Source organism: Myotis daubentonii, chromosome 19 (assembly GCF_963259705.1).
Source record: "Myotis daubentonii chromosome 19, mMyoDau2.1, whole genome shotgun sequence".
NCBI lineage: Eukaryota > Metazoa > Chordata > Mammalia > Chiroptera > Vespertilionidae > Myotis > Myotis daubentonii.
In genome coordinates this window covers 14,929,572-14,951,283 of record NC_081858.1, presented here as the reverse complement: position 1 = coordinate 14,951,283, position 21,712 = coordinate 14,929,572, and the positions used below count along the sequence as shown (strand labels likewise).

Sequence of the window (21,712 nt, the reverse complement as noted above, 5' to 3'; positions counted from 1 at the left end):
GAGCAGGAAGGGGGTGAGGGACGGAGAGACCAGGGTGGGGAAGCACCACGCACAATCCCTGGGGCCTCCTGTCGGCATTGGTCAGAGCTGGGGGGGTCCAGCACCCTGCATGGCGGGTCTGCGGTACAGCCTGGATGGAAGTGTGGGCCTGGCCCCCAGGGACACGTGACTGGAGATAGGTGAGACTTCTCAGGCCTTGGAGCCACGCCCTCTCTGCTGACCCCACCTGAGGGCCCCACAGGAAAGGGCGTGGAGGGCTCCTGGCTGCAGAAGTAGTGGTTTATTGACCAGTCCACCTCCCTCAGCCTGGCTGGCCCACCTGTGGGGCTCACAGTGTGTGGGACAGACCCTGGTGGAAAGTGGGCAGAGATGGGGGCGGTGCCCACTCAAAGGGCAGTTCCTGACCTTCTCAGTGGCTCCGGCAGGTATCAGACCGCCTGTACGTGGGTGCCCACATCCTGGGTAGGAAGCAGTTCTCAGAGTCTCGGGTGTGGAGCGGCGGATCCGCGTGCGGCTGGGCTGTAGCAGCATTGGCCTAGGGGCCAGCCAGACCCCAGCCCGAGGCCCTGGGAAACCAAGTCTGGTGGCAGGTGGCCCGTGGGCGCTAGGCCGGGCGGTAGAAGAGGTTGCCTGTGTAGAGCCTCCGCTTGAGCTCTTGCCATAGCAGCTGCCGCTCCCGTCGGGCGCCCTTCATGACACTGTTGTTCTCCAGGGCGCGGCGGGACAGGTAGGGCAGCACCTCCATCACAGGGCCGTAGGGCACGTACTTGTACACAGGGAAGCCCGCCTGGCCTGCACGCACAGGCAGAGGGGGTGAGTCCTGACCCCGACACCCGCACCCCACCCCCAGGGAGGCCCAGCTTACCCAGTGGGAAGCTGATCTGGTCACACATGCCCAGCAGCTGTCCAAAGTAAACCTGGCGGTCAGCGGGATGCAGACCCAACTCCTCCATCCTGTGACCAGGGAAGGCAGTAGGTGAGCCCCTGGGCCAGCTCTGAGCGCCCCCTGCCACCCCCAGATCCCCATCCACATGCTCTCACCTCCATTCCTTGCAGGGCTATAAGCTCTGTCCTGCCCAGACGAGGCCTCTGCCCTGCAGCTCCCACCTCAGCCCGTGGCTACTAAGTTCCTTCCTTCCCAAGCCAGCCTCCCTCCTGCCGTGCTCACTCCCCGTGGCCCCTTCCCTCCTGCTTGTCCCAACCTCCCTTAGTGGTACTCTGACCCAGCAAGGCAGGCCTGCCCAGCAGCCGCCCCATGGTGTGGCTCGCGGAAGCTTCCAGCCCTCACACCCAACCAGGCCACTTGTCACCCCTCACTGGCTGCTCTGTCCCATAGAGCAGGCACCAGCCCCCAGTGGCTTTTGTGTCTGTGGAAGGGGGCTGATGGACACCGGCCATGAGATGCTGTCCCGTCCCAGCCACAAATGGGCCATTTAGGGCCCAGTAGGCCCCAGCTAAGCCCAGTCCACACTGCAGGCCCACAGAACATACTGCTGTTTGGCCACTGAGTTTTGTGCTGGGTTATTACTTGGTCAAAGCTGGCAGGGTCTCGGAGGTCCCTGGGGTCTGATCAGAGACCACCCAGCTTCCCAGGGAAGGTGAGCCTGAGCGGCTTGAGGCTCCCTGGCCCCCAGAGCAGGAGGTGGCTGCCACTGCTGTGGGTTAGAAATCGCCGTTTCCATTGCAATTTCAGATGGAAAAGGCAGCATCATCCTAACAAAGGAGCGGTGACGTGACTGAACAGGTTTAGAGTCAGCTCTCCAGGCAGTGCCCTCACCCCACCTGCACCTTCACTGCCCCTTAGGAAGCCCCACTCAGCAGCAAGCCTTGGGCTCGGGGTGCCCCTGCGGTGGGACGGGGGCCCCTGCTTTACTCCTGGGAAACGTGAGGACCAGCAAGACTCAGTGCAGAGCCTAAGCCCCAGGAGGCAGTGACTGGGAGAGGCGGGGAACTTGGACCCCGGGCCCCCAGTGTAGCAGTGCTCGGGCTAAGACACAAGATGGAAGAACATGGCAACAGTACTGGAACATTTAAGGATTTGCTTCACCTGCTTCCTATATCTGACTTGTAAGGATCCCACCACAGTTTTGCTCCACAGGGCAGGCATTTAAAGAGAAAACAGACTGTTAAATTCCAAATGCGTGTAAAATGTTAGGAGTAATTGTCTCTAAAGAGGCCAGGCATCAGAGGTTCCCTGAGGGGTTTCAGCATTCCACCTTGCGTTTGTGTATTTTAAGAAGCTATTTAAGTCACCTAACGACATTTATTTTTTTGAATTTGAAACTAGTACGCCAGGTATTCATTTTAAAAACCAAGTTAACTGCAGATAGCCTCTTTGCTACAGCAGTGCCGATGCCTCGCAAGACCTGGCGGGCAGGGCCTGGGCAGCATAAAGCCACCTCTCCTGCTGTCCCACAGAAGTTCCCCCAGCACCCACCGTGCCTGGCAGGGCACTCTGCACATCAAGCATGTCAAACTCACGGCCCGTGGGCCGCATGTCTCATTGGGCCCATGTTAGCCTTTGAGTTTGACATGTTTGCTGTACATGCTTCCAGGGTCTCGCCAAGCTCTTCCCTGACCCGGGAGCACTCACACAGCTGTGGGGGGGGCGCCTTACCTGCGCAGCGTGAAGCGCACCGTGTCCTCGTTGTGGGAGGCCACCATCACTTCCGCCTTGCCATTGTTCTTCAGCTCCTCCAGGACATAATTGAGGCACCTGGGGGGAGAGGCACGTGAGCCTGGGCCCGGAGAGCTCCCCACGGGCAAAGGCCACAGGTGGGCCCCGGGCCACTCAGCGAGCCCGCTCCTCCTAGAGGTACCCATGGTGCCAGGACAAAACAAGGAGCACTCAGCCTTCTCAGTACCTGTGAGGACGAAAGAAAAAGCAAGCAGCACTGGGGTTGGCATCGGGGGGAACCAGCTGAGGCACATGCCCTGTGCGCCCAGGACAGATGCAGCTTCACGTCCGGAAAGGGGCTCCCCGTGCTGGGGGAGCCTGACCGCTGCTCCATCTGGCAGTGAAAACAGCTGGGCAGGGCGCATGTCCTCGGACCCAGCAACTCCATTGCCAGCCACAGCTCGTCCTCACCCCTGGCCACAACGGACGGACAGGCTGTGCCTTGGGTCACCCTTCTAACGCAGGACACCAAGCACCTGAGAGCTCGCAGGGACACATGAGCACAGGCACCCGCGTTGGCCGTTAACGGTCTCCATGCCCACAAAGCGAGGGCAGAAGGCAGCGCACATGCCGACCATGAGGTCTGACCTAGAGAGGCGCATGCAGCTCCTGGAAGGAAGCGGGCGCTGCCGGGGCCGAAAGGCAGGTCAGTGAGGGAGACCCTCGGGGGTCTTGGAATTTGCAACACCTCGTAGAGAAACAGCACGCAGCCAGCCTGTCCGTCCCGCATGAACTATCACCCAGACAAACGCAGCACGAGACCGTGATGGTCCCTGGAAATAAGGTGAGTGCAGAGCGGGGAGGGCTACCTGGGCCACAGGAGCTGCCGGGACCCAGGCCAGTTAGTTCCGTGAGTCGACGTTTCTATATTAAAAAAGCCACCTGGCCTGGCCAGTGTTGCTCAGTGGTTGAAAGTTGACCCATGAGCCAAGAGGTCACCAGTTCAATTCCCGGTCAGGGCACATGCCCGGGTTATGGGCTCAGTCCCCAATAGGGGGTGTGCTCTCTATCCCTCGCCCTTCCTCTCTCTAAAAAATCAATAAAGACATTTTTAAAACGACCTTAATGTTTTTGAAAAAGTAAATCAAAAGCAGAAAACAATCAGTTCTGGCCTCAGGGCAAAAGTCTTGCTCTTACCAGAAGCTGCTGTCTCCAGGGCTGCTCCCCCTTCAGATAGGGGCCCATCGTGTCAGCTCCAGCACCAAGGAGGTATGTTTCCCTCGCCCTTTTCTCCCTCCCCTACCCTCCCCAGGTGGCCCTGCGGCTCTGGGACCTAAGAAGGACGGGCGCACCTGTGGTACATGGCGTTGGTGGCCTCGTACGTGGGGTTGATGGGGTCCTCATAGCCGATCTCCGCAGCACGGGCCCGCTCCTGGGCCATGTAGGCACCCCGCACCAGCTTGGCTCCAAAACACCAGCCCTCGCGGCGAGCCAGCTCCAAGTCCAGGGTGACATTGTCATAGGCATCCTGCAGGGTCAGGGCCAAGAGTCAGTAACTAGGTCAGCCCCTCCAGCCAGCACTTCTAGGGCAAGCATGTCGAACTCGAGGACCTCACGCCTTTTATTTGGCCTGTGTGAGCCTTTGAGTGTGACCTGCTTGTCCTAGGGCCTTTCTGGGCCTAGGAGCATCCAGGGTACAGTCGGCAAGGGGCACCGGGGCAGCAGCTGGTGGCTGAGGGAGGCCCTTTGACCTCTGTCCACAAGGAAGGTGATGGGGTGGGGGGGGCGGCGGCACCTGCAGCCTCTTCTGTTTGGCCTGGGCAGTCCTTTGAGGGGACAGAGCAGGTGCCAGCAGCCACTGAATATGGCTGCCTAGGTAACCCCTCACCCCCACCCGTGGCCTCTAAACACCTCACTGGTCCCCAAGGAGCCCGTTCTAGGTTTGTGCTCAGGGATCACCCTGAAGCATTACTGAGGGACATGCAAAATTCTAGGCAAAGGCCAGAGCTTTCATCGAATTCTTACAGAAAATGGTCATTCATGAAGGCTTTGACATCTGGGATTTAAAGACATTAAGTGGACCCTGAACAAGCTCCTTCGTCTTCCTCCCACCCCTTCAACACCTGGTCTGGGACCTGGATCGACCGACCTCCCTCCTCCACCTGGGGGCTCAGGCGGGGGCTTGCCATCACCGAAGGCCGGACGTACCCTGAGGTAGCACTGGTACGTGTTGAAGATGAGCGGCTTCTCCACGTTGAACTTGCGCTGCATTTCCAGCGTCAGGCGGCTGATGGCCGGCTGGAAGTAGGTCTGCTCCGCGTCCACCATCAGCCGCACCCCCGCCTCGGTGGCTTTCTTAGAGGTCAAGGGTGGGAGACAGGGTTTGTCTGGGGCTCAGGTGAGACAGGCGCCCCCCGGCCCCCGGGCACATCCCAGGCCTCGACCTTGGCCAGGACATCCATCCTCTGCAGCATCCTCCTCATCTGCTGTTCCTCCTCCTCGGTGAACCCCGACAGCAGAGGCTCCAGCTGTCCTGTCTGAGGGCGCACGCGGGCAGGTGTCAGGCGCTGAACCAGCCCTCTCGAAGCCTGTGCTTCCCCTGCCCAGAGCCTACCAATACCTGCTGCCTGGTCCCCAGAACCAGCGAGACCCCCTCATCCAGGCCCCTCCTCCACCCTGTTTGCGCATGAAGATCAGTGCCCTGCCCTGAGGCCGGCTGGTGACCCAGGGACAAGGCCACTTGGAGGTGTAACCTCACAGGTCAGGCCTGCACCGAGTCTGCTCCCTCAACCTCCCCAGGACCCTCGGACGTCCCCCTTCTGTTCCCACACAGCGCTAAGGAGGCTACCTTTGACCCATCCAATCACCAGGAAGGGCTCAGAGCAGTAACAGCCATGCAGCACAGACTGATGGGACAGAGGCACCAGCCCAGATGGTGGCCTGCAGGGAGCTGGGGCAGGTTGGCACACACCCTGCAGGCCTGTGTGGCATTGGGGCCCTCTGGTCTCCCCACTTGCCCGCTACCCTGGCCAGGGCGCTCTGAGGAGGAGTGGGGGTCCGCGGTGTCTCAGCTGGAGGCTGGGCCCTCAGGGCTGAGGCTGGAGGCGTGTGGAAGGCAGTGTTTGCCTCTGCTGTTCCTTCACATCCAGCCTCAGAGGCAATTTCAAACACGGCCTCCGCATTCCCGACACCCTCCTGGGGCAAGAGGAGTCTCATTCCTTCCCCTGAACATGGGCCGCCTAGTGACTGACTGTTCATCAACAGAGTCAGGCGGGGAGATGGGGGATTCTGAGGCGAGGCTAGGAAAGGTGACAGCTTCCGCCTGGCCCTGGGGACACTTGCACTGGGAACCAGCGGCCACACAGTGCGGAAGCCCTGGCCGGCCGCTGGCCATGCAAGTGGGGACCCTCCACACTGACCCCAGCCTCTGCCGCTCCAAGTACAACCGCAAGGGAAACGGAGAGAACCACCTGGGAGGGCGATCATATGAGCGTAGTCCTTTCAGGCCCGTGAGGTTCGGGGTGACCCAACACTCAAGGACAGATGACATGGGAAGGCTCCCCAGGTGTCCCTTGCCTCGTGGGTCTCTGTCCCACTCTATGGGGCACTAGTGGGTCTGTCTTCTTCCCCCTAGACCCAGCATGTCAAACTCAAAGGCTAACACGGGCCAAATACCATAAATGAGGCATGTGGCCCGCAGGCTGTGAGTTTGACATCCTTGCCCTGGACCATGGGGTCCTGTGGGGCCAGGGAGGACAGTAGTCTTGGCCCAGGATGGGCGACAGGAACATGGCCCCTCCCGGCCCAGCCTCCTCTGGGACAGGGCTCGCTGGCGAGCGGGGTGGCGTCACCTGCATGTTAGGGACCACCAGGTGCTTGGAGAGCTCGGTCCTGCTGTCGATGAGGCCGCTCCAGTCCAGCAGGTCCAGGGTGCTGCGGGAGAAGGGCGGTCAGCAGAGTGGTGGCAGCAGCTAGAATCTGTGTGGGGGCCGAGACCCCAAACCAGTCCATTCCCTAAAAGAGCACCCCAAAACCCAGTCCCTGCAGAACCCGCCTCTGTTCAGTTTCAAAAGTCAGATAAAATATAAATGTCATTCTCTGTTTGAAAAATGAAAACCAGCCCTGGCCGGTGTAGCTCGGTGGGAGTGTCGTACCAACGGGTCGCAGGTTCCGATTCCTGGTGGGGCACATGCCCCCAGGTTTGATCTCCGGCCGGGGGGTGCGTACAGGAGGCAACTGCTCGCTGTTTCTCTCTCATATCGATGTTTCTCTCTTCCTTGCTTTCTCTCTCTCTAAAAACAATGAAAAAAATATCCTCAGATGAGGATTAAAAAAACACAAAAACCCAAAACGTGAACGTGTCCTGCATCGCTCGGGGCAGCGGCAGCTCTGAAACCTCGGGGCTTGCACTGAGGCCCCACAGAGACCTCAGTCCCAGCCCCCGCCCGAGGAGGAAGCCGGGGGCCCTGAGGGGCTCAGCGGCCCTGGCCCTTCACCTGTCAGCGGGCGGGCCCAGGAGGGCGGTACTCCTCATCAGCTGCAGTCCCCGAGCCTGTGCCCGAGCTGCCGGCCCTCCCCCATGGATCCCAGCTGCCTGTCGGCTCCCGTCCTGTGCACCTCAGGGCAGCAGTTTCTTTGGCGCCATCACCCCAAGGCCCACAGACTGGAGGGGGGTGACCAGGGTTGGGAGAGGCTGCTGGGACTCAGCTGGAACCACGCCTGATGGGTAGATGCCCATCTCAGGCAGGCGCTGCTCTTACCCGGACACGCCCAGGGTCTCTGCTCTGAACCAGTCCTCAATCTCCTTCCGGGACGCAATGCCCATCCTCGCCACGCTTTCCTGGAGAAGCGAGAAGGCGTCTGTCCCGGGCCCCCCGGCCCCACCCACTCCCATTCCGTGTCTCCCGCCCGTCGGTGTGTGATCTATTTTGACTTGGTTACACTGTTAGTTCCGGCTGTGTTTCTGCTCCATAGATGGTCCCTCCCCGCGGGTTCCGGATGCCCCTTTCCTGTCCCTGCAGCTCCGCAGAGCTCTGCTACCTGCAGGGCCAGCCCCCCCACCCCCTGTCCAGTGTAACCGCAGCCTCTGGTCAGATTCCTTCCCCGCCAAACCCTAGCAGCTTCAGGGTGGGCTGCGGGCCCTGGAGCAGCTCTGGGAACCCACCTTAGACACTGCCTGGCCGTTTCTCCTGGGCAGGGCGCCTCCCCAGCCCCCCCAGTGTCTACCCGTCTACTCACTCCACCAGGGAAGGGCTGCCCACCTGCAGTGCTGCCACCTCCAGCTTTGTGTCCATGGCATCCAGCCCGACTTTCCCTTGCTCGGCAGCCATTTGGTGAAAGAACCGTCTCCACTTGGTCAGCACGTCTGAGAACTGCAGCTGCAAATGCGGGCCTGAGCTGCCGTCACGGGCGCATGCCCAGCTCCCGACCCCCAGGACCCCCACACAGCCCCAGGGCCCCTCCCATCCCACCTGTGTGCTTGGCTCCCAGCCCCAAGGTACTGGCATGGTAGCCTGCAGTTCCTGCAAACTCTCTCTGCACGTGGAAGGTTCTAGCACTTACCAGAAACTGGGGTCTCCCCAGCGCAGTGAGCTTGATGGCTGAGAAGCCGTCATCGCTGGCTCCACCTGGGGAAGCCGCAGGAAGAGCCCTCAGGCTCCGGAGAAGGGTGGGAGGGGACCCGGAGCTGTGCTCACCCAGAACCAGCGGACACACAGCTCCTCCACACGCCCCACCCCGTGGGGACAGTGACTCATCTGCGTTCGACATGTGGGTCAGGAAGGCGGTGGGGAGGCCTGCCTATTCCTACATAGTCCTGATGGCCACCCCCTCCCTGCTGCTTCCTCGCCCCTGCCATCAGCCCCCGGCTGCCCCCGGGGGGCTCGCAAACACAAACGCGTAGCAGAACGAGGGCTGGAGCGCGGAAGGGGCTCAATCACTACATTTGTATCTGGCTTATGGCTTCCAGAGCACGTCTCTGCTTCTGTGGGAGCCTCCTGTCTGTTTGCTCCCAGGCAGAGTGGGCAGGGAGGCAAACAGGTGCCCCTGGCACTGGGCACTGGACGGCCAAGTGTCTGCCTGACTGGCCAGGGTCTCCCCAGCACCACTCTTAGAAGACTGTTCTGATCCTTGCCCGTCGGAAGGTGCGGGACCCACTTTCCCGTCACAGGAGGCTGCTGGGGATGCACAGGGGACGGTGCTGTGACCTGGCGGGTCCCTAACAACTGCAGGACACGAGGCCTCAGTGACCCCCTGGGTAGGGGCTCCCGTCGCGAGGCTGTGAGGAGGAATTCTCCACCAGAGGAGGTGGACACGCGCTCCCTGATCAGTGCAGCCCTCGCCTACCCAAGTGCCTTGTGTACCCAGCGTCTTGCCCCTGCCACACCTGGGGGCCGCTGGCCACCGAAAGCCTTCCCAGAGGTCCACACGGGCACCCGGTGCCCAGGAGAGGGGAGGGAGACATCTTCCTGGGGGCAACTGGGTTCTTCGCGGAGCTGCTGGAAGCAGGCCTGACCCCAGTGTGACTTAAGCCTGGCCTGTGGCTCCCCCGTCACCCCAGGTTATCCTCACAACCGTCAGGGCCGCCCAGACAGAGAGGAAGCCCTGAGCGCGCCCTCCGGTCCGGCCTCCCGCGCGCGCATTTCCACGGGTCGCCGGGCTGGGCCTGGCAGGGGGACAGCCAGCCGAGAGCAGGGCCCCACCTGAAGCCTCGATGCAGCGCAGGAACGTCTCCATGTGGCGGTCACACTTGGCTTCGTTGGCGTAGAAGTAGGTGCGGGCGCTGACAACGCCGTCCCTGCGGTCTCCGAAGGCCTGGTGGGCCTGGTACTGCTTCTCCCTCTTACTGGTGCCTGCAAACGGCCTGAGCACTGACCGGGCCTGGCACCCGCCCCAGCCTCGCTCCCAGCACACAGATGCCCTGACCCCCTGCACGTGCTCCAGGCTGTCTGCCAGTCCCAAAGTCACCTGACCCCGCACCCACTGCTCCTCCCCGGAAGAGCCCGAGTCACATGGCAGACCTGGGCCGGGGAGGCAGAACCCAGACCAACGGAGGGCCGGGAGGATGCGTCAGCACACTCAGAGCCATGGCCTGGGTGCCCATGGACGTGGGACAGAACTCAGTACCGCTCTTTGCCCCCTGGGCTGGCTCTGCCCCCACTCCAGGTGCCAGCCATGGTGGGTGGGGGGCCAGGGGGGTGGCGGTGAGAGCATTTGTTGGTGAGCAGCCACTTCTTACCTCCGTCCTTCCTCTCCGCGGCTGAAGTGCAGGACCTTAGGGAAGGAAGAGAGCAAGGGTCAAGGTCATGCCACCCCAGGCACAACTGACAAGGACGAACCCATCAGGGTGAGAGAAAACGAGGCTGAGCCCTGAACCTGACCTGAAAGCTGTGCGAGGGCTGGTGAGCCAGGGCAGGGAAGAGGGACTCAGCCGCCCCACCCACCCAGGCCTCCAGTGACCCCCTCTGAGCTTGGGGGGGAGAAGCCGAGGTTCCCCGTGGGCGGAGCCCTCCCAGCCTGGACCAGAAGTAAAAGCCCCTGACAGGTGGGAGCTCTCTGAACAGCCCAGAGCACGAGTGCGTCCTGGAAGGAGGCCTCGCCCTGCAGCCATTCCTTCTGAGGACAGGACAGAACTACAGGGCCAGTCAGGGCTGATGAGAAACGAAGACTGGCCACCACCGGCGTACAAACCCCCAAACGGATGAGTGAGGGCCCCTGCCTTTACCCTCCCCCCCTCCTCATCCAGGCACCTCCAACCACTGGGGCCCAAGACTGGCCTCCTGCTCCCACACACAGCCGGCCCCATCTCTAGCCACCCCAGCACCCGGCTGCACTCTTGCCCCTTAGACTTAATTTCCAAGCAGCAACCAAAATGTTTCTTTTGAAAATGAAAACCCTCCCATCATACCTGAATAGCACCCCCAGGCCTCATGAGGGCAGGACAGTGAGGCCAGCCCTCAGCCCTGGCCACCCCCACCCCGACCAGCGCTCCACCACACTGGCTTCGGCAGTCCCCGGCCGTGCTCTCGCTGGCCCTCTCCAGCCCTGCCCACTCCCCCCGCCCGCCCCCCACCGCCCCCCAGCATCACAACAACCACCATCCTCCTCCTCACAGTGGCGTGGGGTCGTCAGCAGGAGGCGAAGTCTTCAGATGAAGGGAGTGCTCATCATGGCTGCCCACAGGCTCAGGGCAGGCACCCACAGCTTTATTTGTATCTAAAGCCTCTCAGTCAGGGACCACAGAGAGGGCTCAGCGCAGCTGCACAGCCCCGCAGCTCTGCTCATCTGCTCTCACCCACAGGGAAGGGGCCGTGGCATCCCCCGGGGGCGCTCTAGGCCACGGGAAAGCAAGGGAAGCTGCTGACAGGGACCTGCACCTGCGGTGGAGGCCCCACCTGTGTTAAGAGGCTGTGCCCACCTTCACCTCACTGCCCCCGAGCAAGTCCCCAGGCCTGAGTCTGGGACCCTGGGACAGACGCCTAGGGCAGGACCCACGAGGCCACAGCCTGGGGGCAAGAATGGGAGCTACGCCTGCAGCCACTGCTCCGGCCACCTCATGCCAACCACAAGCAAGTGCCTGATGTACTAGTCACAGAAGGAAGAGGGTGAGGTATGTGGCCATGTTGGCCCCACGTACGACATCCCTGCGGGAACAAGGAGCTCCCATCCCAACCCCCAACCTGAGGCCCCTGGGCAAGGGCACCTACAAGACCCAGGCCCAGGCCCTCCAAGGTCCGGCCCAGGCAGGGGCCTGGTCAGCTCGGGCAGCAGCTGGGGGGGCACAGGCCTGCTCCTCAACCACAATCCGTGGCTCAGAGAAGGTGAGCGTTAACCTGTCTAGGCAGACGGCCTTCCATCGATGGGTTACCTATATCTAAAGGTCTCCAGGCTCGGAGGACTTCCCCTTTCTCACTCCCAGCATGCTCAGCGGCAGGAAAGCCTCGGAGGTCATGGTTATTTCCGCCCCCAAGACACTCTGTGCACGTGTACCCCAGGGAGCTGCCACCACTCGGGGGACCGAAGCCCAGACAGCCTCCAGCCAGCCCTGGGTCTGCGTAAACAGGACAGACACCTGCCGTCACACTGTCCCTGGGTGTCCTTATCACAGCCCATCACCAGGTAGATGACACCCTAGCCCCTTCCCCCTCCTCCATGGCCTCTGCCTGCTGGGGAGACCCCGTGGGGGTCCTCTCCTAGAGTCGGGGCCCTGGCCTCTGCCTTCCATCAAGTGTTCTGGGAAACACCACTCCACCCCCTCCCCAGATGGCTACTGTCTCCCACCTCCTGCTTCCTGCCCTGAGAAGCCCTCCTGGGCCTGCAGATGCCTCCATGCTGTCTGTGCCTTTAACAGTTGTGCCCAAGGCAGGCCCGGCAATCCCCGCCTGCAGCCTTCATTTGGGGCAGGGGCCTCCACACCCATGGGCACGTCTAGAGCCCCTCCTAGCTGGGACCATCCCGTCAGCCAGGCAGGCAGGCAACCCGACGGTGCACACGTCAGCCCAGGCCCCTCTGCGGGCACAGGGCCTCTGGCAGCAGAGCTGGGCACAGGGCCTTGGCACATGCCACTGGCTTGGCTGGCAGTCACCCTGTTCGGATGGGGAGGGACCACCACTCATGTCCCAGAGCCCACCAAGTGGTGCTCCTGCAGGACAAGGGCACAGGCCCCTGAGCCGCATGGCAGGGAGGAAGCCAGGCAGGCTGCCCTGGGAAAGGAGTCTTTTCATACGAGAGAGAGAGAGAGAGAGAGAGAGAGAGAGAGAGAGAGAGAGAGAGAGAGAGAGAGGAAATCCCACGGTGAAACCATCCGGCCCTCACCCTGACCCAGCGGGACACAGAGCCTATTAGTTAGTCAACAGGCAGCCACAGCCCCCACTGGAAACAGAGGGGGTGCTCAGCTGGAGAACCCCGCCTTCAAGACAGCGAATCACTAGGCAGGGGCTGGGCTCCCCAGGCCAATTGGCTGTGAGGCTTGGACATTCTGTTCCCAGGGCAGGAGCCTCATGTGACTCCTTTCCCTCCCCTCCCCTCCTACCCCTCCCGTCCCCCGTCTCCCGTCCCCCCCCCCCCCCCCCATGGTAAACACCACAGCCTGACACGGGCAGGTTATTCAGCAAGCCTGGCCCTAGACTGACCCAGGTTGTTCAGCAGGCCTGGCCCAAGCCTCGGGTCAGTCGGGCACAATTGCTGTCAGCACTTGGGACTCCAGATGCAAACGAGGGCCCTGTCCGGACAGGTGCAGGCATCGGCCGGAAACCGGGCATTTTGCAAAGAAAGGGCAGGTCTTGTCTGTACTTCCCCTAAGGACACTACTCCAGGAAGCGGAGGGTGACCTAATTCTGACTCAGCAGGGTGGCTCAGGGACATGCCCATGTTTCCACACTCACTGCCCAGAGAACAAACCCTGCAGCAAGTTGGTGGCCTCAGGAGGAACCCAGGCAGCTTGTCAACCATTCCTGGCTGCACAATCCCTTCCCCACTGATGCCTGGGCAGGCTCCCAGCCCACCAGGCAGAGCCCACCTGCATATCAGAACACCACCTCAGGGGCCAGGAAAGGGTGGGGTCCTCCCAGGAGAGATGCTTGGGCAGAGCAGGAAGGCTCCACACCAGGGCAGGCAACCAACTGGGCAGCCCTATTCTCAGCCTGAGAGCCACTCAGCGTGTGTGCCACAGCTCCTCAACTCGGCCCTTGCAGGGCGAAAGCGATTTGAATTTCATATAATTTTCACACGTCACAAAATACTATTCTTGCTCTGATTTGCTTCAACCATTTAAAAGTGCAGAAACCATCCTCAGCTTGCAGGCTGTACAAAACCAGGCGGTGGGTGGGATCGGCTGTGGTCATAGTGTGCTGACCCCTAGTCTCGATGTTCCTCCGGCCTCATGCACACAGAACATGCCATGAAAGCCCAGGGCTGTAATCCTCACGAGGCAAAAACGCAAGAACCCCAGACTGAGGTTCCGGGAACCAGGCTGGCCAAGCTCTCCTAGCCCTGGCCTCCGCCCAGCCTGGGCCTTGACCCAGCCCCTGGCTGCCCTGGGGCGCTTTGGGGTTACCACCAGATACCCCGCAGGCCTTACTCCATCTCCTGGCGCTCCGCCTCCTCTTGGCTCAGGTCCTCCTCCACTCCGTAGTCCAGGATGGAGCCCACGCCAAAAGCCCTGTTATGCCGGATTAGGGGCTGGATGGACTCCTGGTCCTCACCGGCCACAAACTGTCCGTAAAAAGTCATCTTCATCAGCCTGTCGAACAGCCGTTGTCCTAGAAGCCTCCTGGTGAAATGGAGCAGCTGAAAGGCAACGGGAAGAAGTTGTCTCGGGCCAGCAGCCTCCTGTCCCCAGGACACCCTGCTTCCCTGGCCCCTTCACTCCAACCACAAAGCCTGGACACTCTCCTAGGGCCTCCATCTTATTTAATTTATTTACTTATGTATTTACTTACTAGAGGCCCAGTGCACGAAATTCGTTGGGGGGGGGGGGGCGGGTCCCCTCAGCCCGGCCTGCGCCCTCTAGCAGTCCGGGAGCCCTCGGGGGATGTCCAACTGCCACAGAGGCAGGACAGGCTCCTACCACCACAGCTGTGCTCACCAGCCGTGAGCCTGGCTTCTGAATGAGCAGAGCTCCCCCTGTGGGATCTGGTTGAAACCAGCTCTCCAAAATCCCCCAAGGGGTCCTGGATTGCGAGAGGGCACAGGCCAGGCCAAGGGACCCCAACGGTGTACGATCAGGGCCGGGGAGAGATGCGGGAGGGTGGCCAGCGAGGAGGGACTGTGGGAGGACTCCAGGGCATGTCGGCCCCCAGCAGCAAGAGAACCTACTGGTTGGAGTGTCTACCCCCTGGTGGTCAGTGCATGTCATAGGGAGCGGTTGAGTGGCCTTAGCATATCATTAGCATATTATGCTTTGGTTGAACGGCCAGTCAACCGGGCACTTAGCATATTAGGCTTTTATTATATAGAAGGATTTTTGTTCATCTTCACTCAAGGATATTTCTTTCCATTGATTTTCCGAGAGAGTGGAAGAGAGGGGAAAGAGAGAGAAACATCGATGTGAGACACATCAATTGGTTGCCTCCCACACACACCCCCAATCAGGGCCAGGGATCCAGCCTGCAACCAAAGTATGTGCCCTGAACCAGATTTAAACCCCTGACCCTTCATTCCGCAGGCCAATGCTCTAACCACTGAACAAAACTGGCCAGGGCCCCAGGGCCTCAATTTTAGAGTGGAGACCACCCAAAGCAGCTTGCTAGTCTGCCTGCAGCACCTGTCAATCACCATTCCTCATGCGGGTGGGTCCCAAGAGCCCCCGCTGTGGCCACTCCTCCTCGCCCTGCACGCTCACAGATGGTCCCAGCGGCACTCGGCAGGTGCCCGGCCACAGCGGGTGGGTAAAGAAGTCAACGGCTGGTCTCCGGGAAGAGCAATGGGCATGTTCACAACATCCCCTATACCCGCACCTCAGAGGGCTACGCTGGGGAGGAGGAGGACTTGGAACGGCTTTCTAGAAGGCGAGCGCCTAGATGTTTCAATGGTTTGTTCACTGCTAAGTCCGAGTTCCTCATACAGTGCCTGGCAAGGGGCCAGGTCTTCAAATAGTTGTAGAACAAACAAACACGTGCGGAATGAATCTGGGGTGAGGTGTAGGTGGCAATAAGCCAGGCGGACCATCTGCAGAGTTCTGTGAGAGGAGAGCCCGCCCTGGGACCAACAGGGGCCACGGCGGACCAGCAGCTCAGGCGGACGTGTCCCTGAGGAAGGCAGCTGCCCCCCAACTACCCAGCTTTCTCCTCCAATCACATCCCACATTTCTGCCACGGGACAGCCAGAGCGAGAGGAACCTCCAGGGGATGGCTGCTGGGAGGGCACCCCGCACCCATCTGGGAATTCCTGGGTCTTCTGCCCCTTTCCCAGCTACAGACAGGAAAAGCCTGAGGGTTCTCAAATAACAGAACCCCCTTTATTGGGGGGAAGATCTGTTGGGATCAGGGTTCCAAGGAACAGCTGCAAGCAGCCCACACTGGCCCGGAATGGGGGATGGCGCTCCGTGGCGCTGCCTCAAGGCCGCCTGGGAGCAGTGCAGGGCGCCCCAAGGACGAGGCTCTCCAGCCATCACCTCTGTCTCGCTGCAGCCTGTGTCTAATTCTACTGTATCTCGTTGTTTTTATAAAGGGGATTAGAAATGGAAAACAAAAGGGCCAACAGGGAGGACAGGGCAGGCCTCCCTCTCTCCCCATAGCCTAACACCGAGCCACGGCCAAAGGGGCCTCGCAGGGGGAAAAGCAGGTCTTTTATTATCATTATCGTCATTATCATTGATTTTTAGAGAGAAGGATAGATAGAAACATCAACGAGAGAGAAACATCACGGATCGGCTGCCTCCTGCACACCCCCTGCTAGGGATCGAGCCTGCAACCCGGGCATGTGCCCTGACCGGGAATCAAACCAGTAACCTCTTAGTTCATGGGTGGATGCTCAACCACTGAGCCACACAGGCCAGGCAAACATATCAAAGCTCATCCCAGTGGCAGGCGGGGCGGAATGACCGTCGCCCGGCTCTGGAAGGAACCCGTGACAGTGTGCGCGCCAGCTCTGGCACCCTGAGCGGGGGTGTCTCTTCCCAGGCCTGCAAACCTTCCCATCCAGAGCCACATGGTAAATAATTTATTTAGGCTTTGCGGGCCAAACTGCCTCTGTCATCAGTATTTCACTCCGCCAACACAGCCCAAAACAGCCACAGCCACCACTAATGGACGGAGCAAGAGCAGGGCCGACGCGTTAGTGACACAGGCAGGAAGGCTGGGATCGGGGACCCTGGGCTGGTGCCCTCCCACACACCCTGCACTGCGCTCTTCGCGGACCTCCTCTGCTCCAAGGGGGGGCGGGGGGTGGGGTGGGGCCTCAGAGGGCATGGCCACCCAGGTCACGGAGCCAGTCACTCACCCTCTCACCCTGGCAAAGGGGAGGCCGACCTGCCTCAGGGCTGTGCAAGGGCACAGGGCAGGGCTGGCAGTTTCAAATCCAACCCCAGAACAAGTGGCCACTTTGCAGCCATCTGGGCAGCAAGACCTGACAGCCCCACCTTCTCTCCAGGATTTAGAATCTTGCACCCATCACACACACTCTAGTTCTCATGTCAGACATGGATGTGTGCAGCGCACGGCTTCAGTGGGCCGTCTCTCCCTGCCTCTGGCAGGGCCACTTGTCATCACCTGCAGTGTCCCCTTCCATCACCACCTTCTGCACCGGCTCACACCCAAGCACAGAAGCCTTTGTCACCGAAGACCTGGATTTTCTAAACAATCTCAGCGTGGCCCCGAGTCCGGAGCCAGTGCAAGAGCTCAAACCTGGCTCCACAGGCTGCCACTCTCCCTGGGAGCAGATTTAATGACCCTCAGCGGGCCTGCAGGAATTGCAGGGACCAGCACCACTGAGCAGGAGTAATTCTCAGCCGGGAGAATTTTTACTGCAGGGTAGAGGACAGGGAAGGGCCACAAGTCTATGCAGTCGGTCTGGCCTCTGCCTCATTTCCTCCAGTCCCAGGCACTGAGACCACCATCACTCACGAGACCACCAGCAATGACAAAGGTAGAACAGGCCCCATGGGGGGGGGGGGGCAGGCAGAGCACCTCCCACCGATAGTGGGCTCCTTGAGGGCATCCCCAGGGCACAGGCTGGACTTGAGGGAGTCTAGGAGGGGCCCCCAGCCTCTTCCAGGCACCCGCAACTCAGTCCCTGCATCCCAGCACTTGCCCCTCGCGGGCATCACAGAGAGCGCCCCCCCTCCCCCCCCCCCCCGCCCCCGGCCCCGGCCCCAGGTAACCGAGGGCCTCTGGCTACACTGGCTTCACTGCTGGTTTTGAACCTGGGGAATAAAATCTGTACCAGATGAAATATGGTCTCACTGGTTTCAAGCCCCCTCCCTCCCTCCCTTCCACCCACACCAGGGGCACAGCTTCTGCACCGCTCATCCCAGTTCCGCCTGGCAGTCCCCATGGTGCCCAGACTATGGGAGCTGGTCCCATATTTGCCCTCTGCAGGGACCCCACAGACAACCACTCTCTGCCTCCCTAAGTCTTCCCGCCCCCAGCTGCCTCCTCCCCCCTGAATGCTGCACCACCAGTGCTCGCTGCTCCTTTCTGGCTTCCCCTCACATGTGGGTGCTCCCCAAAGGGCCATCACTTCCCTCAGCCCCTTCCTGCCCTCCTCCCTCAGTTGGCCAGGGCCACTGCTTCACCTCAGGGCTCCCCCGCTGCCACAAACACGGGATGGCTTCCCAGAGGCCCCCTTCTCCAGTTCAGCTCCTCCCTCCTCCCATCAGTCCCAGACTCCACATCTGACCGTGCAGCTTCTGGAAGGATCCGGGCCAACACCTCCACTGGCCGCACAGTCCCTTCAGAGCCGCCAGACACTGACTCTCTGGACCTGAGCCCTCACCTCCCACCTGCTGTGGCCCGGCCTTCACCGAAGCCTGAGATGTGGCTCAGTGCTCCTTGGTCCAGCCCCCCCCACCACCACCCCCCCCCCCCAAGGGCGGAGGGAGGCAGCACAATGCCCTTCAGCAGTCTCACCTGAGAAACCGCGGCCAACCAACCGCAAGAAGAACCGTCCGGACCCTTGGTACCAACTGGAGCCTTGCAAACTGTTCCCAGGATCCCTTTGGAAAAAACTGCATCTCTACCCAGAGGGACAGTGGCTAAGGCACTGAGAGCCCCGCTTCTCACCTGCCCAAAGCCCTCACACTTTTCAAAGTTACCGAGTTAAAGGTTTAAAAGTCTGGTGTGTGAGCAGCTTCCCATCTCCTCCCCCAACACCATCTGTTCATAGTGGCTGCGTCTGGGAAGCCCCTGGATCCCGGAGAACTCTGGGGACCAGGACTACGAACCCTTCAATTCCACCAGACCTCGCTTGGGGCAGCACGGAGGACAGTCGATTTTAAATTTCAGATCACAACTTTGTATTCCTGCGGGCGGTAGAGGGCTTAACGTGGAGCTGTTCTTTGTTTTTGGCTGCTAGTACTGAGGAGTCGCAAAATTCAGGAACCAAAGGAATGCAGGAAACACCTCCCTCCCGACTTCCCTCGCTACAGGCGACGCCCAATAAGCCCCTTTACACTCTGAAAGTTCGTAACGAATCCCGGGACGAGCAGAGGAACCCGGGGGCCTGCGTAACCGCCCCCCCCGCACCCCCCCCTCCCCGCCACACACACACACACAAACCCGCTCGCACCTGCTCGTGGTGCGCCAGCAGCGCGGGCGAGGCGCACAGGCGCAGCACCAGCAGGCTGCGCACCAGCTCCCAGCTGCGCCGGCTGCGGTACGCCTCCTGCGCGTTGTCGAACTCCACGGTGGGCACCGGCGGCCGCACGGCCTCGGCCGCCCCGCGTCCGCGCACGGGCCCCCGGGCAGCGGCGGGCTGCTCCCGGGTCTTCGGCGCCGCCGTGGACAGCGGGGTGAGGCGGGGAGTGCGGGAGCGCACCGCGGCGAGGATGCGCCTTAGAGCCATGGCCAGGCCCCGGCGTGCGCGGGAGTTGCTTAAGTACCAGCTGCCGCGCCGCCCCGCAGGCCCCGCCCCGCGCCCAGCCGCGCCCGCTTCTCCCGAGGCCCCACGGGGCCCCAGGACCCGCGCCCCCTCCAGGGAGGCCCCGCCCTGCGCTCGGTGGCGCGCGCCCTGCGGAAGCCCCGCCCCGCCCCGCCCCGCCCAGCGGGCGCGCCGGCTCCTGGGAACGCCCAGCCCCACGAGCGTCCCGGGACGGTGTGTGTCCCGTGGCAGATCCCGCACACGGGGCGGCCCCACTCACGCCTGAACCCCGCCTTTTCAGTCCGTGTCCACACCCCCAAACGGGACTCTGTCTCCCTGGCCACCCACCCCCAGCTCCACCTTCCCCGCTGTGGACTCCGTACCTCTGGCCCGCTACCGGGCGTGCGATTTCTTTTCAGGTTTCCCAAGTCGCTCCGGGTCAAGTGGATCCTGCGCGCCAGCCAGCGCCACGGCGCACCTGCGCACCCTGCGCACCTGGGCTCCTCCCTGGTCGTTGAGCCGCACGGACTCACAGCTGAGGCGGTCCACTTCTCCTGCGGTGTAAAGGGGCGTTTGGGAAGCCATCGCTCCTGTCTTCCTAGGCCCACCGCCCACCCAAAGGCCGGCCCGGAACCTACAGGCTCCCTGGGAACCCCTGTGGTCTCCCTGGTTTCAGTCCCCTCCCCAACCCCCTCTGCAGGCCCTCAGTGCCACCCTTGGGGCTGGCAGCAAAGCCACCTGCTTTGCCACCTCCCTCAGGCCTCCCTTCACTCCTAAGGACTTCCCACTCTGGGCCTAGGATGCCCTTCCTTCCAACATCACATTCTGAGCCTGCCGCAGGAATAACACCTTCTGGGAGGGACCTGCCTGACTGCCCGCTATAGCGCCCCCTCCCCATCACTCGCTCCTGGGCCCCTCCTGTAGCTCCTGAAGACATTTTTGTAGCCCACAGCTGGGTCTGACTGTGGGTGGCAGCCTCACTCCCCATCTCACCCACCTTGCCCACCAGGTTCACCTGGTTCACCAGGTGCTCCATGCATATCAGTGAATTGGACACCCTGATCTGTTCAGCACTGTTGATTACTTGCAGCCTCCAGGCAACAGCTTGATGAAGAGGCTGATAAAATTGAGTTCATGTCAGTCAATATCCATGTTTAACAGATCAGCTACCATCCCCCAGTCCTCAACCCAGGGGCAAGCAACTGTGAGGATGGTGGCAAGTGACCCTTTCTCACAGCAGCTCTATTCACAATAGCCAAAAGGTAGAACCAACCCAAGTGTCCATCAATGGATGAATGGAGAAACAAACTGTATAATGCACTCACAGTGGAATGTTATTCTGCAATAAAAAGGACTAGAATGCGGATGCATCCAGCTACAGCACCGATGAACCTAGAAAACATTATGCTAAGTGAAAGAAGCCAGACACAAAAGACCACATGTTATGTGATCTTATTTCTGGGGAGTCTCCAGAATAGAAACAGAAAGTAGATTAGTGGTTTCTTGGAGGAATGGGAGTGACTGCTAATGGGTGTGGAATATGGGTATGAAAATGTTTTGGAACTGGATGGTGGTAATGTTTGCTTAACTTTGTGAATATTTTTTTAAAAAACTGTACAGCCCTGCCAAAACCGGTTTGGCTCAGTGGATAGAGCATTGGCCTGCGGACTGAAAGGTGCCAGGTTCGATTCTGGTCAAGGGCATGTGCCTGGGTTGCGGGCACATCCCCGGTGGGGGGTGTGCAGGAGGCAGCTGATCGATGTTTCCCTCTCATCGATGTTTCTCTCTCATCGATGTTTCTAACTCTCTGTCCCTCTCCCTTCCTCTCTGTAAAAAAATCAATAAAATATATATTTTTAAAAACCCATACAGTTGTACCCTTGAAATGGGTGAGTTGGGTGGTATGTGAATTCTCTCTCAATAAAGCTGTTGTGATTTAAAAAAAGAAAGAAAGAAAGAAAGAAAGAAAGAAAGAAAGAAAGAAAGAAAGAAAGAAAGAAAGAAAGAAAGAAAAAGAAAAAGCCAAGGATCACAGTTTACGGCATTTGCTTCAAAGAAGCCCGTTGCCAGGACGTGGAGGTGATGGCGAGAGGAATGGTTTGGGGCTGCAGAGAGAGGACAGAGGAGCAGGGCTCGCAGTTTTCCCTGAGCCCATCCACTCACCTCCAGGTTGAGGCCAGAGGGGTAGGAGTGTCTCGGTGCCCCAGGTTCCTTGGGAGGGTGCCCTACCTGTACATGTGCCCGTGGAGATAAGGCTGGTCTGAAAGATGCCAACAAAACATGAAAAAAACAACAACTAAGTTTCACAGATGCTCCAAAAAAATCAAGAAGCCAGTTCGGCTGCGAATAGCTGCTGGCACGTTTTGAAGGAGGGACAGTTCCCGGGGCTAGAGATCCTAGTGGGAGACTGAGTGGGGGTCCTCCAGGAGGTCAGCCAAGAGGGGGTGAGTTGGGGGCATAGGGCAATGAGCTGGGACCTGTCCTCCAGCTCAGGAGACAGGCTGATCTGAGAGGGCCTCAGTGGACTTGGTCATGTGGCTGTCATCTCTCCCTCCCGCCCCCCCCCCCCCCCCCCGCCCC

At 60.6% G+C, this 21,712-nt stretch overlaps 1 protein-coding gene and 1 long non-coding RNA gene across 3 annotated transcripts; both read right to left on the bottom strand.

Annotated features, from left to right (window-relative positions):
- Window positions 1-265: 265 nt before the first annotated feature.
- On the bottom strand, window positions 266-19,242 carry PRODH (proline dehydrogenase 1). 2 transcript variants are annotated; one of them, XM_059676525.1, is made up of 14 exons: window positions 18,842-19,239; window positions 13,695-13,903; window positions 9,855-9,889; window positions 9,319-9,468; window positions 8,180-8,244; window positions 7,879-7,995; window positions 7,378-7,457; window positions 6,469-6,550; window positions 5,062-5,154; window positions 4,826-4,972; window positions 3,970-4,145; window positions 2,618-2,716; window positions 866-954; window positions 266-792 (listed from the first exon to the last, which is right to left on the bottom strand). In XM_059676525.1, the coding sequence occupies exons 1-14, from the start codon at window positions 19,115-19,117 to the stop codon at window positions 605-607; spliced, it is 1,806 nt and encodes a 601-aa protein (XP_059532508.1). In that variant the 5' UTR covers window positions 19,118-19,239; the 3' UTR covers window positions 266-604. The 2 variants fall into 2 exon arrangements, with proteins under 2 accessions (XP_059532508.1, XP_059532509.1); XM_059676526.1 differs by lacking the exon at window positions 266-792 and adding an exon at window positions 2,048-2,090 and having other exon boundaries at window positions 18,842-19,242.
- A 382-nt stretch (window positions 19,243-19,624) lies between these two features.
- On the bottom strand, window positions 19,625-20,738 carry LOC132221902 (uncharacterized). The gene is made up of 3 exons (XR_009450094.1): window positions 20,458-20,738; window positions 20,148-20,249; window positions 19,625-19,686 (listed from the first exon to the last, which is right to left on the bottom strand). It is a non-coding gene; the product is annotated as an uncharacterized LOC132221902 (long non-coding RNA).
- Between the last annotated feature and the right edge of the window lie 974 nt (window positions 20,739-21,712).

Coding starts and splice junctions, on each gene's coding strand:
- PRODH (XM_059676525.1), bottom strand. CDS start 19,117: ATGGCTCTAAGGCGCATCCTCGCCGCGGTGCGCTCCCGCACTCCCCGC. Junction 5,155..6,468: donor TGGTGGTCCCTAACATGCAG/GTGACGCCACCC, acceptor GTGCGCCCTCAG/ACAGGACAGCTGGAGCCTCT. Junction 4,973..5,061: donor GGATGGATGTCCTGGCCAAG/GTCGAGGCCTGG, acceptor TTGACCTCTAAG/AAAGCCACCGAGGCGGGGGT.